The sequence below is a fragment of the Miniopterus natalensis genome, chromosome 8 (genome assembly GCF_054644295.1).
Source record: "Miniopterus natalensis isolate mMinNat1 chromosome 8, mMinNat1.hap1, whole genome shotgun sequence".
Lineage (NCBI taxonomy): Eukaryota > Metazoa > Chordata > Mammalia > Chiroptera > Miniopteridae > Miniopterus > Miniopterus natalensis.
In genome coordinates, this window is record NC_142088.1 from 39,278,062 (window position 1) to 39,299,182 (window position 21,121).

Here is a 21,121-nt window from a genome sequence, read left to right on the forward strand (position 1 = left end):
GTTCCTTGTATATTCACTGACATTAAATGAAGAGAGAGAGAAAAAAGCAGTTGTTGTTATCATTCTTCATATACCAGGAACATTCAGGACCTTCTTCACCAGAATTTTGAGAATATGTTTATAAATTCGTTTTTTTTCCCATTGCTGCCAGTATTATGCATAGCAAGAGGTTATATTTTTCGATTTTTGGTCTTCTATACACATAGCTGAGTCAGAATTTTTCAAACCTCGCAGTCTCAACTCTGAACACATTACACGTAGGTGAGCACCAGCCTGCATTTACGGCCCCCCTCCCTCCCAACAGAGTGAGCAGCCCCGGGATTTCACTTGCTTCCTTCGCCCTGCCTTCCATGGTTTGTCTGAGAGCTGCTGAAACGGTGGTGGCTGCTCTGCCACTCCCTTCACCACGCTCCTCTCTCGCATCCTAGGTCATCCTAGGTCGCTCATTTTGTGCGCATCCCTAGCAGAAGTGATTCGTGGTGTAAATATTAGAGGATGTGGAAAACTTCAGGATTGTAGGAAGTTGTTTGCATATTCTAGCAGGAATTTTAACTAGGGAAATTAGAAGTTGGGAAGGGATTACTGCCCTTGACCTTGTAGGACTCCTTCATAAAGTGCATGTGGTAAGTTACCTTCCTGTTACTAATCCCATCAGGACGATGAAGCCTCAGGATACCACCCTACTGTTGTGGGCCTTGGAAAGCGGGCCTTCTTGGAGTTGATAGATTTAGTGAAATGGAAACTCTCTTTGGACATGGGAGCCAGAGATTATCCTAAATATTTCCTTAAAGATTATACTCACGCTTGAGCTACAAGGAAACCAACAGTAGCAAGAAGACTTTAATAGCATCATGAGTGAACCTGGCCATAAGGATATCAGCTTGTTTGTACTATCCTTGGGTCTTGAAGCTAAATAGACATCTCAGGGCTTTTATTGTCCATTTTTCAGTCTAGTGGTAGTTGTACTCGTTAGTTGCACTTGAATTACTTCCTAAGACATCTGCATTCTGCATCTGAGAAGTTGTCTTGCTTTTCTTCTCACATGAACTGCCTTAGATTGTTTTTCTTCAATCTCCAAGTCAGTTGGCTTTATTTAGGGTTGGACAAAAGTAGGTTTACAATTCTATGGAAAAGAATACAATAATTAATAATAATATAAGAATAAACTTTTATGTTTCTCGTACTCAAAACTGTAAGCCCTCGTGAAGTTTACATTCTAGTGGGAAGAGACAAAAACAACATAAGTTGGTAAAATGTTGGTATTTTAGAGGTAAGTGCTAAAGAGAAAACTGCAACAATAACTGAGAACAGAGGGGATCTGAATTGTCAGGGAGGGCCTCACTGAGATGACTTTTTAATTTAATTTTTAAATTTTTCAATTACATTTGACATTCAATATTATATTAGTTTTAAGTATACAGTGTAGTAGTTAGATATTTATATAATGTATGAAGTGATCCCTGCGATAAGCCTAGTACCCACTTGACACCATACGTAGTTATTACAGTATTGTAGACTATATTCTCTATGCTGTACTTTACAGCCCTGTGACAGTTTTGTAACTACTAATTTGTACTGTGTAATCCCTTCACCCTTTTTCCCCAAACTGCTTCCATCTGGCAACCATCAGTTTAGAGAAAGTGACTTTTGAGTAAAGAACTGAAGGACATGAGGGAGCAGCTCACAGAGATACCTGGAGGATGAATATTCCAGTCCAAGGGAGCAGCTAGGTGGAGGTGTTCCTCGTATATTTGATGAATGGCAAGGAAATCAAGGAGACTGGAGAAAAGTCAGTGAATGGGAGGGAAGTAGGCGATAAACTCAGCAAAGTGAGAAGGACAACCATCTAAGGTCCTGTAGGTCAGCGCCCCTGAAAAAGCAGGCACATACCCATCACCTGGGAACCTTGTGAAAATGCAGATGCTGATTCGTAGATGGACATTCGGTCCTGCAATTTTGTATTTCTGACAAATTACCAAGTGCTGTCAATGTTGTCCTCTTTGAATAGCTGTACTGTAGGCAGTTATAAAGAGTTTGGCTTTTATTCTGAGTGGCAGAGGAAGCCATTGGAGAGGATGTGGCAGAAGAGTGTCATGTTCTGACTTATGTTTTAACATACTAGCTGTAAGTATTAATAACATATTAGGTCTGTAATCCCTTGTGCCTAACCCTTGGTAACAGATGTGTGTTATAATTCAGAATATTTTAGATTTTAGAAAGGTAATATGTTTCTCATATATAGAGTATATTTTATAATATCCCAGTAGTCTGAGACATCACTCTAATTACACATTAATATTTCTGCAGTGAAACAAATGAACAGTTACACTCTGTGGAATAAATAAAGACTGTAAATATTCTCTCATCTGTTCAGGTGAGGTTTCTGCCATCAAGTGAGTTATAAAGAATTTAAAAATAGTTTCGGATTTAGGTCAGACCAGAGTTTGCTGCAAAATGAATTACAAAAATACCTTCACTTTATAAAGCATTTGAGTTTTTAAATTAAGGAAAGGTGGGACTCTGTTACTCTTTTACTTTCAGTTAGCTGCCGCTCATGTCCCCAGACTGCAGGAAGTTCTTTAAGACAAATAAGTCTCATACACATGTTCATTTTAGGCCTTATTGAATACAACTGTCGGCAAGAGAGACCACAACCCCAGCTCTTTCGTGCCCTGGGCTCTTCTTTCAAAGGAGGAAAAATAGGTACCTATCAATTTGGAACACAAGTTCTCATTTCCAGAGAAGTTTTGCATTTTGGCAGCCTATACTGTCATGTGTGCAGTCAAAGCAGTTAATTAAAACATGCTGAGCATTTTATTATACCTTGGGACAGTTAGCATGTGCTTAGAATTATCCAACTGTGCTCATTTGTGGTTGACACAGTATTACTTCTCTGACTCCACTTTCTTTCCTACAGCTGTGAGCTGCCCTATTCCACATTTGGCTCCACATTTGGTTCCACATTTGGTAATCTAAAGCAAACTTCTCTGTGTTCTTCAAAATCCACTTTTTTTTAAAGTGACTGATTGGTTTTCCGAGAAAAGTCCAGTTTAAAAGAAGTGCTTTAGGAAGTTATCATGGTAAGATGAAGAATGTTGTGATCTTTCCCATCTCAGTTATCTGTGATGTCAAAGTACAGTCATCCCTCAACATCCTTTGGGGATTGTTTCTAGGACCCCCCCCCGCCCCTCCAGATGCCAAAATCTGGGGATGCTCAATCCCCTTATGTAAAATGGCATAAGATTTGCATATAACCTGTGCACATACTCCCGTATGCTTTGACATCTCTAGATTATAATGTAGTACAATGTAAATGCTGTGTACATCGTTGTTACACTCTATGGTTTTGGGAATAATGACGAAAAAAGTCTGCACATGTTTAGTACAGAGCAATTATCTTAGGCCTAACTACATAGTACATGTCAGCAACAACATAACATTTAAAAGATATTCTAGATCCACAGTTGGTTGAATCTACAAATGCAGAACCCACAAATACAAAGAGCCAACTATATTATATTAGTAAAAGGAGCATTATCTCTCTTTTTCTCCATGGAGTTTCATTAACGGGTTAATATATCCTATATTCTGGGTACCTGTCCTCTTGATAAAGCTTGAAAACACTGATGATGTAAGGCAAGACTTTGAATGGTTGTTGTTTTAATGTTTGCTGACAAAATGGTTTATCGACTGTCATCATTGGGAAATCCCAACTATTCTATGAATCTGTGTCAAAAATATAATGCACATTCTAATAAACATATTCTATTGCATACTCCTAAGCCTGAGAATATGGTGATAGATTCCTTTGCCAAGGGCAAGGATCCAAGTGAATCACTGCTACAGAACTGTGTTAGTGTATGAGAAATTCGTGGGTTAGTGATACTTCCTCCCAAAGGATGAATAATAACAAGGAGAAAAACATTGTTTGCAGCTTTCCTTCAAGAAAAGAACAAGGAGGATATATATATACTGTGTCTATTGAAGGTGGTGAGGGCATTGTTGACAGCTGAGTAGGACACTGAAAGTATAGTTTTAGTTGATTATTTTCCAGGACTCATATTTATAAAAAGTAAAAATTCTATACGGTTACATTTTTATATCTGTAATTTCAAGTGCTCTCGATGGTTAAAAGTCTAAATTGCTGCATTTGGGAAAAGTATTTATCAGATATATTCTTTGTGTGTGTGTGTGTGTGTGGTGAAGTGTATATACTATATGGTATATACTTTTAAGGATGAAATGTAAGAACTTCATAACAATTTGATTTATTGTTTAATTTTAGACATTTGAGATGTGGAGAAATCAACTGCCATTGTTGTGATTGTGTATTCTATTTTTTGTGGTAGAGGGTCTTAGAAAATGCATCATATTATTAAGATGAATTTTTATTTTTACCTAACTAACAAAATTCAAATGGAAGCCATTTGGAAATGTTGAGGTGTTGTTGAGAGGCTTGGCAGGAGCTAAATAAATCTCTTCTAGAAGTTCTCTGTTAGAAAACTTGTGGTTAAGTGAGCCTATCTGAGGACTTACTGTTAATATGCCAGCGTGTTAGGATAAATATTATCAGAAATTATCAAATCCTTTAAAGAAAAAAGCCTCTGATGTGACTTGTCTAGAAGAAGAAATAGGTTAGATAAGACTGTCAGCTGATTTCTCAGCAGAAACTTTGCAGGCCCGAAGGGATTGACATGAAATATTCAAAGTAATGAAAAGCAAGGACTGTCAACCAAGATTACTCTACCCAGCAAAACTATCATTTAGAATCGAAGGACAGGTAAAAAGCTTCCCAGACAAGAAAATGCTAAAGAAGTTCATCACCACCAAACCAGTATTATAAGAAATGTTAAAGGGTCTTCTTTAAGAAGAAGGAAAAAAATATGAATAATAAATGGCCATAAAAAAGAATAAAATTTTACCATTTGCAACAGCAGGGATGGAACTAAAGGATATGTTAAGTGAAATAAGTCAGACAGAGAAAGAGAAACACCATAGGATTTCACCTATATGTGGAGTCTAAAGAACAATATAAACAAATAGAAACAGACTCATAGATACAGAAAACAGATTGGTGGTTGCCAGAGAGGGGAGAGGACTTGGGGAATTGGGTGAAAAAGGTGAAGGGATTGAGAAGAGATTGGTAGCTACAAAATAGTCATGGGGAATTAAAGTACAGCATAGGAAATAGAGTAAAAAATATTGTAATAACTATGTTTGGTGCCAGTTGGGTACTGGAAATATCAGGGGGAACACTTTGTAAAGTATGTGATTGTCTAACCAGTATGCTGAACACCTGAAACTAATACAAAGTAATATTGAATATAAACTAATTTAAAAAATTTAAAAGAAAAAAAATTTTTTTAAAAGAAAATAGAAGTAGTAGGTTGGAAATAACCCTTACCTTTTAATTGAGTTGAATAAGTTCCAGTGTATAGCTTTTTGTTTCCAGGGGTACAGTGAAAAGATTGGAATAAGCAAGAGGATTTTGTTTGTGTAGTTTGCTTGCTAGGTCTGCCAGGCTGGTTAGAGGAAACACTGTTAGGTCTTTATTAAAAGCCAAGCTTGAGTTTTAAAAAGGAGAGGTTTCCAAGTTTGGTTCACATTACATTTAGAAGGCTTTGTTGTCCAAAGCAAGGGGCCATGGCAAAGAGTTGAGCACTGCATTTGCAGAAGATTTGTTTTGGAGATCTTTGAAGGAGTTACCTGTGAGCACTGTATTTGCACAGTCTCAAAAGTTTTTTTCCGTATACAACAGTTCTGGGTCATTATTCTCCAAAGAATTAAAAACAATTATCTTTGGTTTTAAAAATAGTTTATTTCTGTCAGAATTGTATCATGACACATCAGTTTTCAGCTTGGAACCATTTTAAATTACTTTTCCTTCTAAGGGTAAATTTTACTGACCTGATTTGGCCATGACTTTGCATAGTGAATTTTAATTATCTTAGTTGAAATGCTTGCTTTTCCACGTTTTGGATCATTTCCTAGGAAAGAAGTTTAGTCAGGATATGAGGTATCTAGAAACCTAGCAAAGCTATTTTTATTTGTTTCATCCTTTAGAATTGTATATGTTATTATGAGCATTTTAACTTTTGCTGTGAATTTTTATGTTCCAAGAAATACATTTCTTTTAGAGTAAAAAGTTTGATTGTTTTCTTTGTGACTCTTTCAAATATTAAAAAATAGTAATTGTTTGGTATTTATTGTGAATTTTATGCCCTTGTTCTTTTAACGGGTTACTTTGTAGTGAAATAGATTTTTGTGGTCACAAGCATGTCATTATTTTGGTATGCCAAATTTGGTACAGAAACAGAAAAGCAACAGGTGGGGATTAATCATTTCTGCCTTGCATTTTCTGATTAAAGCAGGACAGGGAATCTTTTGCCAGTTAGTTGAAAGGTGAGTCTTCATTTGAAGGAAAGAAATGCTCTTTCTGTCAATAAATACCATTCTTTTTTTCAGAAATCAAAATTGTTAATTTTCAAATCAGAGGCAATCTGAAACAAACGTGCTGTAAAACATTAGTCACATGGTTTTTCAGTGTTCCTGTGTCATTAGTGTAAACCACATTTAAAATGCAACACAGGCCTTTTTGAGAAAATCTATCATATTGTTAAAGAGTTATAAAAGCCTTTTTGGTTTGAGCCTAAAACAACAAATAGCTTAAATTTAACATTCTAGTCTTTTCTGGAATGAACTATTTATTTTTTTAAATAAAAAGTTAAGCAGGTTTAAACTTTACCAGAATATTGTTCTAAACCAAAAATTTATAAGATGTAACTATGTAATGATACAAAAAACTATGAAAACAAGAAACTTCCTTTGGTTTCAAAGGTCAGTCATTTTCAGTGACATCCATAGTTATACTGGTTATAAACAGGTTCTACTTGGAGAGAGCATCAAGATTTACTCAGTCATAAAATGTTTTAAGTTAATCTAAAAGTTCAGAACATTAGGGTATTTATACATACATTTAATCTTATCAGTCAATAAATGAACACTTTACCTCCCAAATAGCTTTAATATTATAAATTATACTATATTATATAATATCAAAGATACCCTAGATATATTTTACTAAGGTTTGTAAAATTATTGCCTAAAGGTACAGATAAATATCTTGAGATTTTTAATATTTAAAGGAAAAATGAATGTCCTGAAAATGCTAAGATTTAGAGAAAAAAAGGAGTACAAAAGGAAATTATAGGCAAAAATCTTTAATACTAAGTCTTGCTTAAAATCTGTATCTTTGAGTTTATAAAAGCAAGAAAAAATTGGAGTTATTTTTTATAAAAATAAAAATATAAAAGATTTCTTTGCCTCACAGTTCTAGCAATTACACAAAACTGAGTGAAAAATTTAAGAAACTATTGTCTTTTCCATAATGAGTGCTTGCCATTCAGCAGGTTCAGTTAGAACAGGGACAAGAGATAAATGAAAGACCCCCTAGGAGTCCCTGGATTTGTTGTTTCCACAAAGTCAAACTATTTTAATAATAATAGGACATTATTTGCCTTTTCACTGTTATTCTTTCACAAGTGTCTAGTTTAATTTTCTAGAATACATGGCGGGTGTTATTGCAACATATTAAATACAGAAGCAGATATGAGAATCTTGGTATCTTCAGTTACAACAGACATTAAAGAGATTTGCCAAATGTAAAACACATTTTTGTTTTGAAAAATAAAGTTATTTTCTTATAACAGTGTTATGTTAAGATACAATGGGTTTATTATTTTTTAAATAAGTTAGTAAATAACTTGAGTTCTCAGTTTAAATTTCTTTTGTTTTTTTAAAAATATATCTTTATTGATTTCAGAGAGAGGAAAGGAGAGGGAGAGAGAGAGACAGAAACACCAATGATGATAGACTCATTGATCGAACCCACAACCCGGGCATGTGTCCTAACTGGCAATTGAACCCCGGTCGTCTGGGTTCTAGGTCGACGCTCAACCGCTGAGCCACACCCGGCTGGGCCTCAGTTTAAATTTCTAACATGGCTAATATTGATAGATACTGAAAGCTCTTTGTAATCCAGGTTTTTTAAGTAAAGTTTAAGAGCCACTTGTTTAAAAGACTTAAGAGAACAGACTTTCTCACACATTACAAGTTGTTCTATTGTTGGGCATTTAGGTTGGATTCAGTTTTTTAGTTTTAAATGTAATATTGCAACAGTATTTTCTTAACATTCTTAATTATTTTACTGTAACTTCCTGGAGATAGAACTGCAGGGCCAAAAAGATATGCAGAAGGAACTGGCCTATTATGTAAATTCAGGGGCCAACTATGCACTATATTTTTTTAATTAGTGCTCCAATTAGTAGGAAATTCAGTATCTTCCTCTTTAGACAGCCTCCTTTTCCAGGTTTGAACCCCAGGAGGCTTACTTTGTCCCGAAGTGGCCCATCCTCTTCCCAGCACCAGAAAGAGAACAGTGTAACATACACTATTCATCTTCTCTTTATCATGTTCTGGTCAGTGTTAAAGACCAGCCCATATTGTTTGTTGATAGTTGCTTGTCTGACTGCTGCTAGGACGATGTTTCTGGTTAGATGTGGCCCAGGGCACAGTAGCGACCCCAATTGGAGGTCATGATTGCAGTTAGTTCGCACTCTTACACAGTGTACTCAACAATTCAGTGTCCCAGGGAAGCCGAGGTCAGAGACCTTTCTGGCATCCGCCTCATGCAGGGCCAGAATCTGTCCTTAAAAAACCTATAAGCCCTTGTGTGACCCTAGATCACTAGTTGCAATTAATTAGTCTTCAAGGCCGTTTTATTGCAGGAGTGTGTCTGCCTTTTCTTGCCAGTAGAACTTGGTTTGGGCTGAGTTTCTTCTGACAGAACTCCCTAACTTTGGATCTGAGGAATCAATGATTGGGATATTGTTTCTTCCCTAACAGAAGGATTTAGGGTACAGGAAAATTGGTCTCTCTGCCTCTAGCAACTAATTCTGCATATTAAGAGGTTGAGACATGCTTTTCCAAACCATCCAGCTTCCCCTTCCACTGGGCCCTTTCCCAGGTACCTAACAGTGGTGCCTGCCCTTTGCCTAGCTTGATCAACGGGAAGATCCACACTAAGGTGACCTAAGGTCTCTACCATTGAATGTAAGAAAGACTCACAATTTTTAAATTTCAAAGAGCATCTCACTTAAGCTCTGCCTTAACAGATGCCTGTTATACACTTTTAAAGTCTTACGTATCACCAATTGCTCTCCAGAGAGGTTATGCGAGTTTACACTCCCATCAGCAAAAAATGATTACTAGGAGTCAAACTGTGCTCTTAAATGTCACATAATTAGGATTGTTTTAACACTAAAGGAAACTCAACTTTTCTTCTGATAGTTCTTGGTTATTTGCTAAATACTCATTTTATTTGGCCACATAATTGTGATCTGTAGCTCCTTGAGTAACACTTCTGTAACAGAGTAGGTGTACAAGGAAGAACACCTGTGTAGTAGAGTAGGTGTACGGGGAAGAGCAAAATAGTAAGATGCACGGCTGAAGTCATTGACAGTGACTTCAGGCTTATACAGTAACATCATTGTGTTTTTACACTCATTTTTGGTGAGGCAGGAGAGGGTACTCATTTTCTAAAGGTGTCCTAAGTAAAAGGCACTTTCAGTATGATACCTAATTCAGTCCTCACAACAAATCTGTGTTGCCTCTGTTCCCATTTTAGATATTGCTATTATGTTTTATAAAAAAATTAAGATTCAGAGAAGTAGCAAATTTCCTAAAGTCACACAGCAAGTAAAGATGGTGGTTCTTCTAATAAAGTCCAGTCTAGGACTAGATACACAGTTCCTCAGAGACAGGACTTTGCATACGAGCCTCTTTCTTGCTTACCTTTGCCAGAGTCAAAGCAATCTGCAGGAGGCCCTCAGTGTTCATAGATACAGGGTTTGCAAGGAGTCAGGGCCAACTACAGAGTTAGGGGGCACAGTCCCAAAGACTTCCCTCACTTCTCACACCATCTGCAAGTTGGAGGGGTTTCCCCCAAAGCACCCTCAGGTTTATAATTTGCTGAAAGAACTAACAGAATTCATTGAACATTACACTGACAGTCATGATATATTACAGGGAAAGGATACAGGTTGAGATGAGCCAAAGGAAGAAGCACACAAGGCAGGGTCCAGGAGAAGTACAACACTCAAAGCTCCCCTTGTTCTCTCTCCGTGAAGTCAGGTACATATGCTTCCAGCACTGATGTGTGACAGTACACATGGAGTAGGTTTTTCATTGACATTTTTTGGGCAACATCGGTTAATAAAATTATATGGGTTTTAGGGCCTGAAAAAGGTGAAGCGATTAAGCAAAAACCAACAACAACCTTATAGACAACATTATGGTGATTACTAGCGGGAAAGGGGTGGGGGAGAGGAAAGGGTAAGGGGAATGGAAGGAGACTTGGCTTGGGGTGGTGAACACACAATACAATATATAGATGATGTTATAGAATTGGACACATGGAGTATTTCAAACCAAGGAAACTCCCAAGCCTTGAGCTCTTATTGGGGCTTTATTATGTACACATGGTTGATTGATTGTCCACAGTGGTTAATCTCACTCTCTAGGTCGGCTGATACCTTGTGACCCAAAGCCCCACTGTAAGTCACATTGCTGTTCTCTGGCCAGCCTGAGGCTCACAAGCAAATAAAATTACCTCTTAGGAGCTGAGGGCAAAACCAGACCTCTTAGGGTAAGGTTAAATTCTTTACTCTGGGCCCCAGCCTGGTTGAGTGCCCTTCCCGTTCCTGGTCACACATTGGTGTCTTCTACATGGTGGGTTAGGAGGTGCCTGGTCACTGCAGCTTATGCTGATCACACCCCGGAAAGGGGGCTAAGACACACATGGAATACAGGCAATTGCCGAGGGAGTGAATGTGTGTTCTCCTGTTAATCCCTGAACCAGGTTAGGATAGCATTCATGTGTCATCAATGAAATTGTAAATTACTTGAATGCTCACAGGCAAAACTTTTAGTATTAAAAATATATAACTGAATTAACTATAATTTACTTATTAAGACAAATGTCAATATAATTAAACCTCCCCCCACACCCTAGCAGAGTAAATATGTATATATATGTGTATATCACTGCACGTAGGTCATATTTCATCCTAATTTTATGTCATTACTAAGCCGATTCACCTGAGTTGGCTTTTTTCTTAAATAATTGCTCTTTCGTGTGTAGTTAATCCTCATTATTCATGATTCTGTATTTGCAGATTTGCTAGCATTTATTTGTAATCCTAAAATAAATACCTGTGACATTTTCATGGTCATTTGCCAATGATCGCAAAGTGACAAATATTTGAGTTGTATGATCTGCATATTCCCAGCTGAGGTCAAATGAGGTGACCCTCTGTCGTCTTTGTTTTAACTCTCATACTGTAAACAAGTGTCATCTTCATAGTCTATTTAGTGCCTCATTTTTTGCATTTTGTGGGGGTTTGATTGGTGATTTTGCTGTTTAAAATGGCCCCACGCATACTGCCAAAGTTCCCTCTGAGATGTATCTTATGGAGAAAATAAATGTGTTAGATAAGCTTCATTGAGGCATGAGTTATAATGCTGTTGGCTGTGAGTTCAGTGTTAATGAATCAACAGTATATACTAAATGAGGTATTTTTAAACAGAAACACACAAAAATACAGTTATGTATTGTTCGGTTGATGAAAGGATGGCCAGAGGCACACAGGAACCTAACCTTATGTTTCTTCTAGGAGCAGTGGTTCAGTATTTAGTCAGTCAGTGTTTGAGGTGACTTTATAGAACATAACTACTGTGAGTAATAAGAGTCAACTGTATTTGCTGCATTACTTTATTCTGTATTCATTTATTCATGTAATCTTTTATTCTTTAAGAAAACATTTGAACACTTCTGCTCGGTGCCAAGCAACTTCTGCATGACTTACACTTTCCCTTTTGTGTTCTTATGCCCATTAAGTAGTCTTGCTGTTGCCCAGTGACTCAAAGTATTTGTGTGGTTTATGATCACACATCATAGATGAAGTATCAGATTGCATTTAAAGGTTGGGAGTTGAGTGCTCAATGTTTTGAGACTGAGCATATTTACTTTAGCTGCATATGCTAGATTCAGACTTCTCTAGAAACTTTCCAGGAATTGTCTTGCCTTCTTGGAGACCAAGATTTTCGGCATCAGATTTCTTAATGGATTCGTGTTGGATGCTAGCAGAGCCAAGCGATGTGGCTGGCCACACCTTCCCACGCCAAAATGCTGTGTCTGCTAGTTTGGCTACGTGGCCTTGCAGGCAGAGTTTATGACTGGCTATGTTACTCCTCAGCGATGCTTTACTGATGAGAAACCAGACCAAACAGGCCCCTCTCCTCTAATTCCCCATCCCTCCCATGTGTTTGTATTTCCATCTCTTCCCACCGTCTCTTCACAGTGTCTCCTGCATCTGCACTAAGCAGAGGGAGGGGAAATGGACTTGAAGAGCAGATGTTCACCTCATGGTCTTGTGGCTCCCTGGATACACTGTCTTCCATGGAAATGTTTCTCATGTCCCAGCTTTCATTAGCCAGGATGTGTGCGGACTAAGATTTGTACCTTGCTGCTGCTCTCCTCCCCTGATGTTTATAAAACCGGTTATACTGGAATTCCCCAAATGTGATGAGGGGAATATAGAAATACATTTCTGAGGATTAAAATTGTTATCTGGTCAATTTGACTGAAAAAGAAAACTGCCAATGAGTTCAGGGATCTTTCAGTGAAATAATCATAGAATTAAGCCCAAAGAAGCAAAGACATTTTTGACCATTATTATCTCAGTAATCGTAAGAAATAAGTGCCAGCAGTAAAATTAATCTTATTTTTTATGTGATAAGTAGCTAAATACAGTAATTGTCTTTGAACATCATTGAAACTGTACTCCAAGAAAGTGAGGACCAAGACTTAAAAAACCTTTGAATGCCCGTTAGTGCCTAGTAGAATGCCTAGGACAAATAGACCTCCATGAGTATATATTAAATTAATTAATGATTAGAACTTCTCATTTTAAATGTAAATGTTCAGTAATGTTAATTTGATGTTTATTCTTTTCAGATACAGATGAATATAGGCCTCCTGTTTGGAAATCTTACTGTAAGTATACAAATAACTTTGAATTGTGTGGGTTATAGTGCTTTATAAATAATACAAAAATATTAGGATCATTAGATAAGGAGTCATTCCATTTTATACCTATTATTGAAAATTAATTCACAGCAGCATTCCAGAATAGCATAAAGTAATTTGGGGGAAACAGGAGTGTTTCCACAAGGTCTGTATATGGTCTGTACGTGTGGAATGCATCTCATCCTTCTGAGCTTGCATGGGCTGTCCTGGAACTTGAGACTGCTTGTTGACAATGGCTGATAAAACTAATGCACAGAGAAGCTAGCTAAGAATTCAAGCAATTTAATTATTTATTCTCAGATCCTGATTCTTTATATGAAGAATCTATTAATGATGTTAAGTCAGGAGGCTATCTTGATAAAAAGAATGGGTAAAAAGCAGCAAAGAAAAGTAGTCTTCTTTTTTAGAAATTGTCTTTCCAAATATAAAGGGAGAGGCATTTGGATTCTGTATTGTTCTTTAAACTTTGCAGTAGAATACAGATTTCTTCAAAAGAGTCTAGGTTATTAGTCTTTTATTTTCTTTTTCTTGTTTCCTAGAGAATATTATTTCATCAAGAAAAAGATGTATATTTTTAAAAAGTGGAAGTAAGGTTAAATATAAACAGAGTAGTTTTTAAAAAATTATTGATTGCACTATTGTAAAAGCCAGTACTGTAAGCTTTTGTTTGTTTCTATAGAGTTGAGTAAGCAGCCTAAGAAACCTGTATTTTAAATATAGATTATTAACATTTCAGAGATGTTGAATTACTCTAAATTTTAATATTGGTATGTTTCTGAAACTTGCTGACTGAAGGAGCAGCAGTTCAGATTCTTGTAGGTTTTATGTTCCCAGAACAACAGAAAGTTTTATTTTAATGTGTTGTTACTTTGGGCTAATTATAGTAAGCAAAATGTGAACAGTTTCTGAAAATATTGCCATAGATGCATTTTCCCCCACCCCTGCTGGTGCCTTTTGTTTCTGGAGAGTATAGTTCAAAAAATGTATAAAAATGTCTAATATTCTTTAACCTCTTAAAAATTTTGTCTTATAATCTCATTGGCAGGAAGCCTGTTGAAAAATTTCTGCAGTTTTTGGTTTTCAGTTTATCTTTGTTTCCTTTGCTCTGACTTGTGCCTTACACATTTTTTATGTTAAGAGCATTTATGAAGCCTCAGACCGTTACTGAATCATGGTGGTGATTTTGCTCCACCTGAGGAATATCGATTACTAAATGTAGTATATGCAGTGTTTTCTGTATCTTCATATGTCCTACGATGGCTACCATTTGTCTTTAAAAATGGCGTATTTTTTTTTTTGGTGAGAATACTGCTACTGAGTTTTATGGTTTCTTTTAGTGACTTCAATGCCTGAGCTCCCCCCCCCCATCATTTTAATAGAAACAGGGAGGAAACTATTAGAATAGATTATCTGCTGACCATCAAATGAAAAAAACTTCATTCCACTTGAAGGAAATTTTATGATTAAACTGTGTTAAGCCCATGTGGAAAAGGCCATTTTAAAAATTGGTCATTTGAATTTTTCTTATAAAATTATGATGTCTTCCAAGAATTTGAATATGTACAAATTTTAAATAATAAGAAAACAGATAAAGATTGCATTTTAACACAGAAGTAATCGTTATGATGATTATACAGATTGTTCAATGTGTTTGTCAAAATTCTCATCCTAGAAAAAAATTATGATTTAGGTTGATTTTTTTAATTTGCTTTTTATTTGTTTTGTTTTTGCTACTATCAGACAATTTTACAGGTTTTATTCAGCCAGCTGTAAATCATCTCCAGTAAGATATTTCATAGTATCTTAAGCTCATCTGCCCAGGCCTCTGTGTGTTTTAATAAGAAAAATTTTAAAGACTGACAAGCCCATGACATCCTTACTTCATTAACTGAGACTGGAATTTTAAGTAACTGGAGTTGTACGCCCTGGCCAGTACCCTTATTGAGCCATGACATTTTGTTTAATTCTGAGGTCAGACCTGTACATACCTTGTTTAGAGTTGATAATTGACAATAAATTCTATGACAGTATTTGGGACTGACTAACCATATGCATTCATCATTTCCTCTGTGATGTAAATTAAATTTTGTCATTAAAAATTTTTCAAAATGGTAATAAAATCTAAATGGATTGAGATTTTTAAAAAATGAGTTATATTAGTCCATGTTAGGAGGTAAAGGCAAAACAAAAACTACTCAAAATGTTTTGATTGTTAACTTCTAGTCTGTATTACATCTGTAAAACTAAAAGTGACAGTTAAATTTTAATGTTAAAAATTACAGCTTATTAAGGTGTTTTGTTTTGTTTTCTGTTTAGCATGGCGGGATCTCTATAGCTTTTCACAGTGAGATTCTATCAGAAACATTTTCACTGTGATTCTGTAAGGATCTTATTTTACCCATGCCTCTGTTCTTTTTCCCAGTTTTGGTTCAGTTAAGCTTGTGAAAATGTAATTTTAAAGCCTTACAAACACAAACAAATGAGAAAATAGAATTAGCAAGAAGTCTAAGTTGAGGACTCTCTTTAAATAAATAAAATTTTATTGCTTTTTGATAGATATTGCTTGAATTAAACCAGGGACCTAACATGTAGTAAGTGAGGCAAGTGAGCCAAGTGGGGACTGTGAGAAAAGAGCACGAACGCCCTGTCTGTAGGGAGTGGCCCATAATTAGCCCCCATATATTGTGGTCATTCACCTAAAATTCTTAAAGAGAAGCTGGAATTCTCTTTTGCTTTTATTGTTGATGTTAAAGCTCTTAATTTTTAAATGTTAAAAAGAAATTTAAACCAAACACATGTGAGCTGATTTTGACCTCAAGTTACCAACTTGTGATCTTGGAGCTTGATTGAAAATGTATTGCCTGTAGATACTGAGAAATTCATTAATAAGTATAAGCATTGACAGTTCTAAGGTGGTTGCAAAATGGTAAGTACTTTAATCATATATCTTCTCACTTAATAATTTATATATTTTTGGTGAATCAGTCAGTGATTGTGCAGTTTAAATTTCATCTGAGTTTTAGTTTAAATTGCCAAAAATTCTAAATTTAGAAGGGCCTGAATTAGTCTTTATTACTTGTATAGTTTTTAAATGGCCCTTTTGATATGTGTTCCCTGAAATCATGTTATATTCGGTTATACAGTATCCAAATAAATAACTTATTTATTTAAAACGATTCTTAAGGATAGTCTAACCATAGGTAGCCAGTGAGGAGGCATTTGTCTAAAAACTGATTTTCTCCATGAATGTGACTATAACCTTTAAAACTAATAAAAATGAAGATTGACATTCTCATCTGACAATATTGTCACTTTTTTTTCATACTGGCTTATCTTTTAATGTTTGCTTACTGAATAGGTAAATATTTCTGATGATAACCAGATACTAAAGTATTTGTTCTTTGAATTAAAATCACTATTTTTACTTTGTCTAATAATTTCTAATGTCCTTCTTTACTACCATTCATTTCTCATAATTGAGTTTCCATAGGTTGCAGTACTTTCCAAAGCATTTTTTTAACAAAGGAAAACAACCAATCTCTTGAGAATTACTGATCAAAACAGAAATGTGAACTGAATTTTCACATCTTAGAGTTATAGTTACCAATGTGGAGGAACGGGCTGAAGAATCCTCCCTTTCGTGCCGTCATGTTTTGGCTTCTCTCGGGAATGGCGAGTTACAAGTATCTCTGCCGATCCACGCGTGCGCTACTCTCAGGGCCAGGCAGATTTGGTTTCAGCACTCTCTCTGTTCCCTTCCCCACCTCAGAGTTCCTCTCTTCATTTAATCTTTTTAACCCATAAAAATATATTCACAGGAATATTTTTGAAAAACTGACAGTAAAATATAGGTATCTAAAACTGTTTTAATGTGCTGTCTTTCTCAGGGATTTTTGCAACCAGGAAGAAATAGCAAAAGAATACATTTCTATCAGTAGAATTTCAAACATTACTAAAGGAGGAAGGGCTTTGTTTATTTTTTGACTTTTAAGCAGCAAAGTTGTATCTTCTCTGTGCCTTTTCAGTTATAGCCTTACCATAGTATTGTTTGGGTGAACTAACTCAAGATGCATTCTGGTGATCAAATAGTAAAGAATTTTTTGTATTAATATCACTCACCTACATATAATCATAACTAATCTTTATTGAGTGTTTATTTTGTGCCAAGGACTATTTTGTCTTTTACATATAGTAAGTTATTTAATCCTTTCAGTATTCTATGAAGTAGAAACTATTTTTATCCCCATTTTACAAATGAGGAAAATGGAAGCTCAGAATGCAGTGTTAGTGTCTGAGCCCAGTGTTCAGACAAACCCCAGATGGTCTGGTTCAGGAGTTCACATTCTTAGATGCAGTGCTCTATTGCCTTTACCTAGCAATACAGAACAGTGATATATGTCTGTTTTCAGTATATGTGTTGTATGTATATCGATACACACACATACATATATATATATATATATATATATATAGTATAGCTATATATGTGCATATATATAGTTTAATTGTATGTATTTATATATGTTCCTGTGCTACATATGAATGAATACAATCAGAGGTGGAGCCTATATAATGATATCCAGTTAAAATCTGAGTTATTTATTATCTGACAATACCAGATGCCTGGGTAGTTTGATGTTACGGTGAAAACATGTATGTATTTAAATATAGCGTTAACTTAAATTCACTTATATGTGATTATGCATGTTGAAATAGAAAACAAATTCCCTCCTAGAGATAAATTTAGACATACATGAACATACTTTCTGTAATAACCACAAATTCTATTCATTTTTTCCCCATTTCTAATCAAAAAGCCAAAGAGTCTAGAAGGTATGGTATTGGTATAATTTTCACTGATCCATTTTTAAATAATCTAAAAATTATCCTCTCTTTGGCAAATTATTTCAGTGCCTGAATTTTTTTTCTTTTCGCTTTATTTGCCCACATTAAGTGGCAGTAACTTTGGCTTAGAAATTTTGTTTCACAGGGAGATTATCTTTGAAGATAGATGTTCACAATATAAATAGGGGAGAAAAACAGTGTATCTAGCCATTAAATTCTAATTTTTAGTTTCAAGTTTGACACTTAATAATGTATTTAAAAATATATAACCATTATTGGTTTGTATCAAAGAGAAGCTTTATGTAATATAGCCACAAAAAAACTGGGAAAATAAATGACCAGATTATGGAGAACAGAGCCAAGTATGCAGTACTGATTTGTTATAAGGTAGAAAGACAATTTTGTGGATTATGACTTTTCTACTTATGTTTGTTCCTGGGCTTTCACTAAATTTAGATTGGTTTGCTTTCTTTGCTTTGTTCATAAAAAATAGGACTGTACCACAGTTTTCTTGTGAACATAAAAATACAGTCAGTTTGTGATTCCTAATATACGCATTCAGAAGTTCTACATAAGAGAAACTGACATTTTTACTTTCTACCTTCTCGCAGTATATCAGCTACAACAGGAAGCCCCTCATCCTCGAAGAATAACCTGTACTAATGAGGTGGGTGTAATGAAACTATTACAATGAAATGTCTCTCAATTATTTGTTTCCCAAACTTTGACCTTCTTCAATGGCTTGGTTATTTGTGGGATTAACCGTTTATAGTAGTTGACATCGTAAAATTGTAACCTGAATGCATTTTCTTAACATTCTTCTCACTTGAAATAGCTGTCACTGTTTAGGTGGACTGTCTGGGAACACACTATAGAATATGACAGTATAGATTTAAGTGATGGTAATCTTTTTAGTTCATACATTCTTCTTCCATTTTTTGTTTTATTCTTTGCTTTTTAAAACAAAGTTTGAAGGCATTATGGAAGTATCATTGGAGTAATTTTTCCATTAAAAAGATCTAAATCATGATGTAAGAAGTAAGCAAAGACATACAGTTCACCAGAAAAATAGGACATATGACAATATATAGGAAAAGATGCTCAGTTTCATTAATAATAAGAGAAATGCAAATTAAAATACATAGACCACCCTCACCTTTTGGACTGGCAGAAGTTCAGAAGCTTAGAGTATACGTAGTTGGTAAGCCTGTGAGGACACAGACACTTATATATTGCTCATGGGAATGTGTCATGCTGCAATCCTATGATAATTTTGTGATGTCTAATAAAATTATATCGCATTTTTGGCCCACTTGTCCAAGGTATGGGGATTTACCCTGATGAATTACCTGTACAAATATGGAGTAACATATGTTAAAGTTTTTCACTGTAGTACTATTTGTAGTAGAGTATTGGAAAAAACCCCTAAATGGCCTTTTTTAAAAATGGCATACACTCAATATCGTTCTAATGATTAGATTTGTAAATGTAGATATTGAAAGTATTTATAAGCCACTATTGCTCACAGTCTACTTATTTTGAGCAATATTCAATCAGGTTAAATCACTATAAAACAATCAAATAACCTGGAAATCCATTGTAAATTAAAATAAAGGATTAATTAGAATAAGGTGGAACTAACCTAAAAATGCTTTTTGGAGAACGATCATTACAGTCTTACAAGTTTTGGTTTGGAAAAATTGAAGGTGCTTGGGAATGGTGAACACTACCAATAAAGACGTACTGCAGAACCACTAGATGTTCAACCTCATATATTTAACTGAGGTTTTAGGACATTAAGCACTTGGTGGACACTGTGTTTTAAAGGGAAAATGCCAGCGAGATTCAATTACCACTGATACAAGAGAGCAAAATAGAAAAATTAATGAATAGGTAAGTTGATGGTTGTTTGAAATAAAAGTTATCTGTGGGCACTAATTATATTATAGAAATGGATCCATTGACTTTGTCTTTAAGAGTATTTTCCGACGACAGTCAGGAAAGGGAGAACTGACCTTGGTCATTTGCATGTACACATTCCGTTCCATTTTCTCCATCCATAGCATTGTATCACAGATCGTATATTCAGGGGCTGAGGGATTAAGCCGCACTCAAAAGGAACATGCATATAGAGACTAGCCATGTATGTAACCACCTCTTTTGGTCTAAGCCCTTAGTTCTGGTAGTAAACTCCATGCTCAACTGAATTTCTGTAGTATTCTTGAGACCAAGATGAATAGTACCTTATTTTAAAAACTGAATTATTCAACTGTTAAATCATAATTTATTAGAGGCAGAACTCTAAAACATAATATATCTAACAGTAAGAAGTAACATAATTTGACAGAAAATGAAATGGTAACTAATGCATTTTTTTCTAATTTCAGCAAATTTTGCCAGTTGCCATTGTGAATGCCAAAACAGAAGATTTTTAAAGGGCTATTATTAACAGAAAATTTTGAAATTTTAAATATAAATAATCCTTTTTAAAGCGGAATATGTCTAGGTCCACAACTAACTGTTTTAGGCATGGCTTAGAACCACGCAAATACTTAAAGGCGGGAAAATTCTTAATGATGCTGTTACGTGATGCAGTTGTAGCTTATGGTAAATTCTGAAGTTAGCACAGTAAAGTGAAAGTCTTACATAATCAGAATTACCTTGAAAATCCCTTATCACCTATAAAATGTGTACAACTCTGTGTCATCATAAATATGTATAAATATATAATTCAGTGAAATGCTGTACATAATAAATATAAAATTACTTATGCCATTTTTAATTATGTCAAAAGTGATTTTGTTATTTTATATCAAGCACCTGGTTGAATTAGGTTGTGTGTGTGTGTGTGTGTGTGTGTGTGTAGAGACAGACACAGGTATAAATTACATAAGTATTTGAGATAGATATATACTTAAATATAGATATCAAAATAGTTCCGTATCTTTAGTTGATTCATACCACTACATGTAAGTCAAACCAGTTTGGTATTTGGTCATCCTTAAACATGGAACCTTGAAATGGGAAAGTAGTTAGAACTTTTTAAACACATAAAACCATCTCTACTCTCTGTGACACATTTTTGGAGTTGCTGTTGCAGGGAGCTGGATCGATTTTTGAGAACAGCTC

General features: G+C 35.2%; 1 protein-coding gene across 3 annotated transcripts in view; it reads left to right on the plus strand.

Moving 5' to 3' along the window:
• Window positions 1-21,121, plus strand: part of CHN1 (chimerin 1) — a 126,487-nt gene that overhangs the window by 23,620 nt on the left and 81,746 nt on the right. The window contains exons 2-3 of one of the 3 annotated variants that reach the window (XM_087819757.1): window positions 13,076-13,114; window positions 18,604-18,659. In XM_087819757.1, coding sequence (XP_087675883.1) covers window positions 13,076-13,114; window positions 18,604-18,659 — 95 coding nt within the window. Of the gene's footprint in view, window positions 1-13,075; window positions 13,115-18,603; window positions 18,660-21,121 lie in introns of those variants that run through there. The other 2 variants (XM_087819758.1, XM_016206579.2) reach the window with 2 other exon arrangements.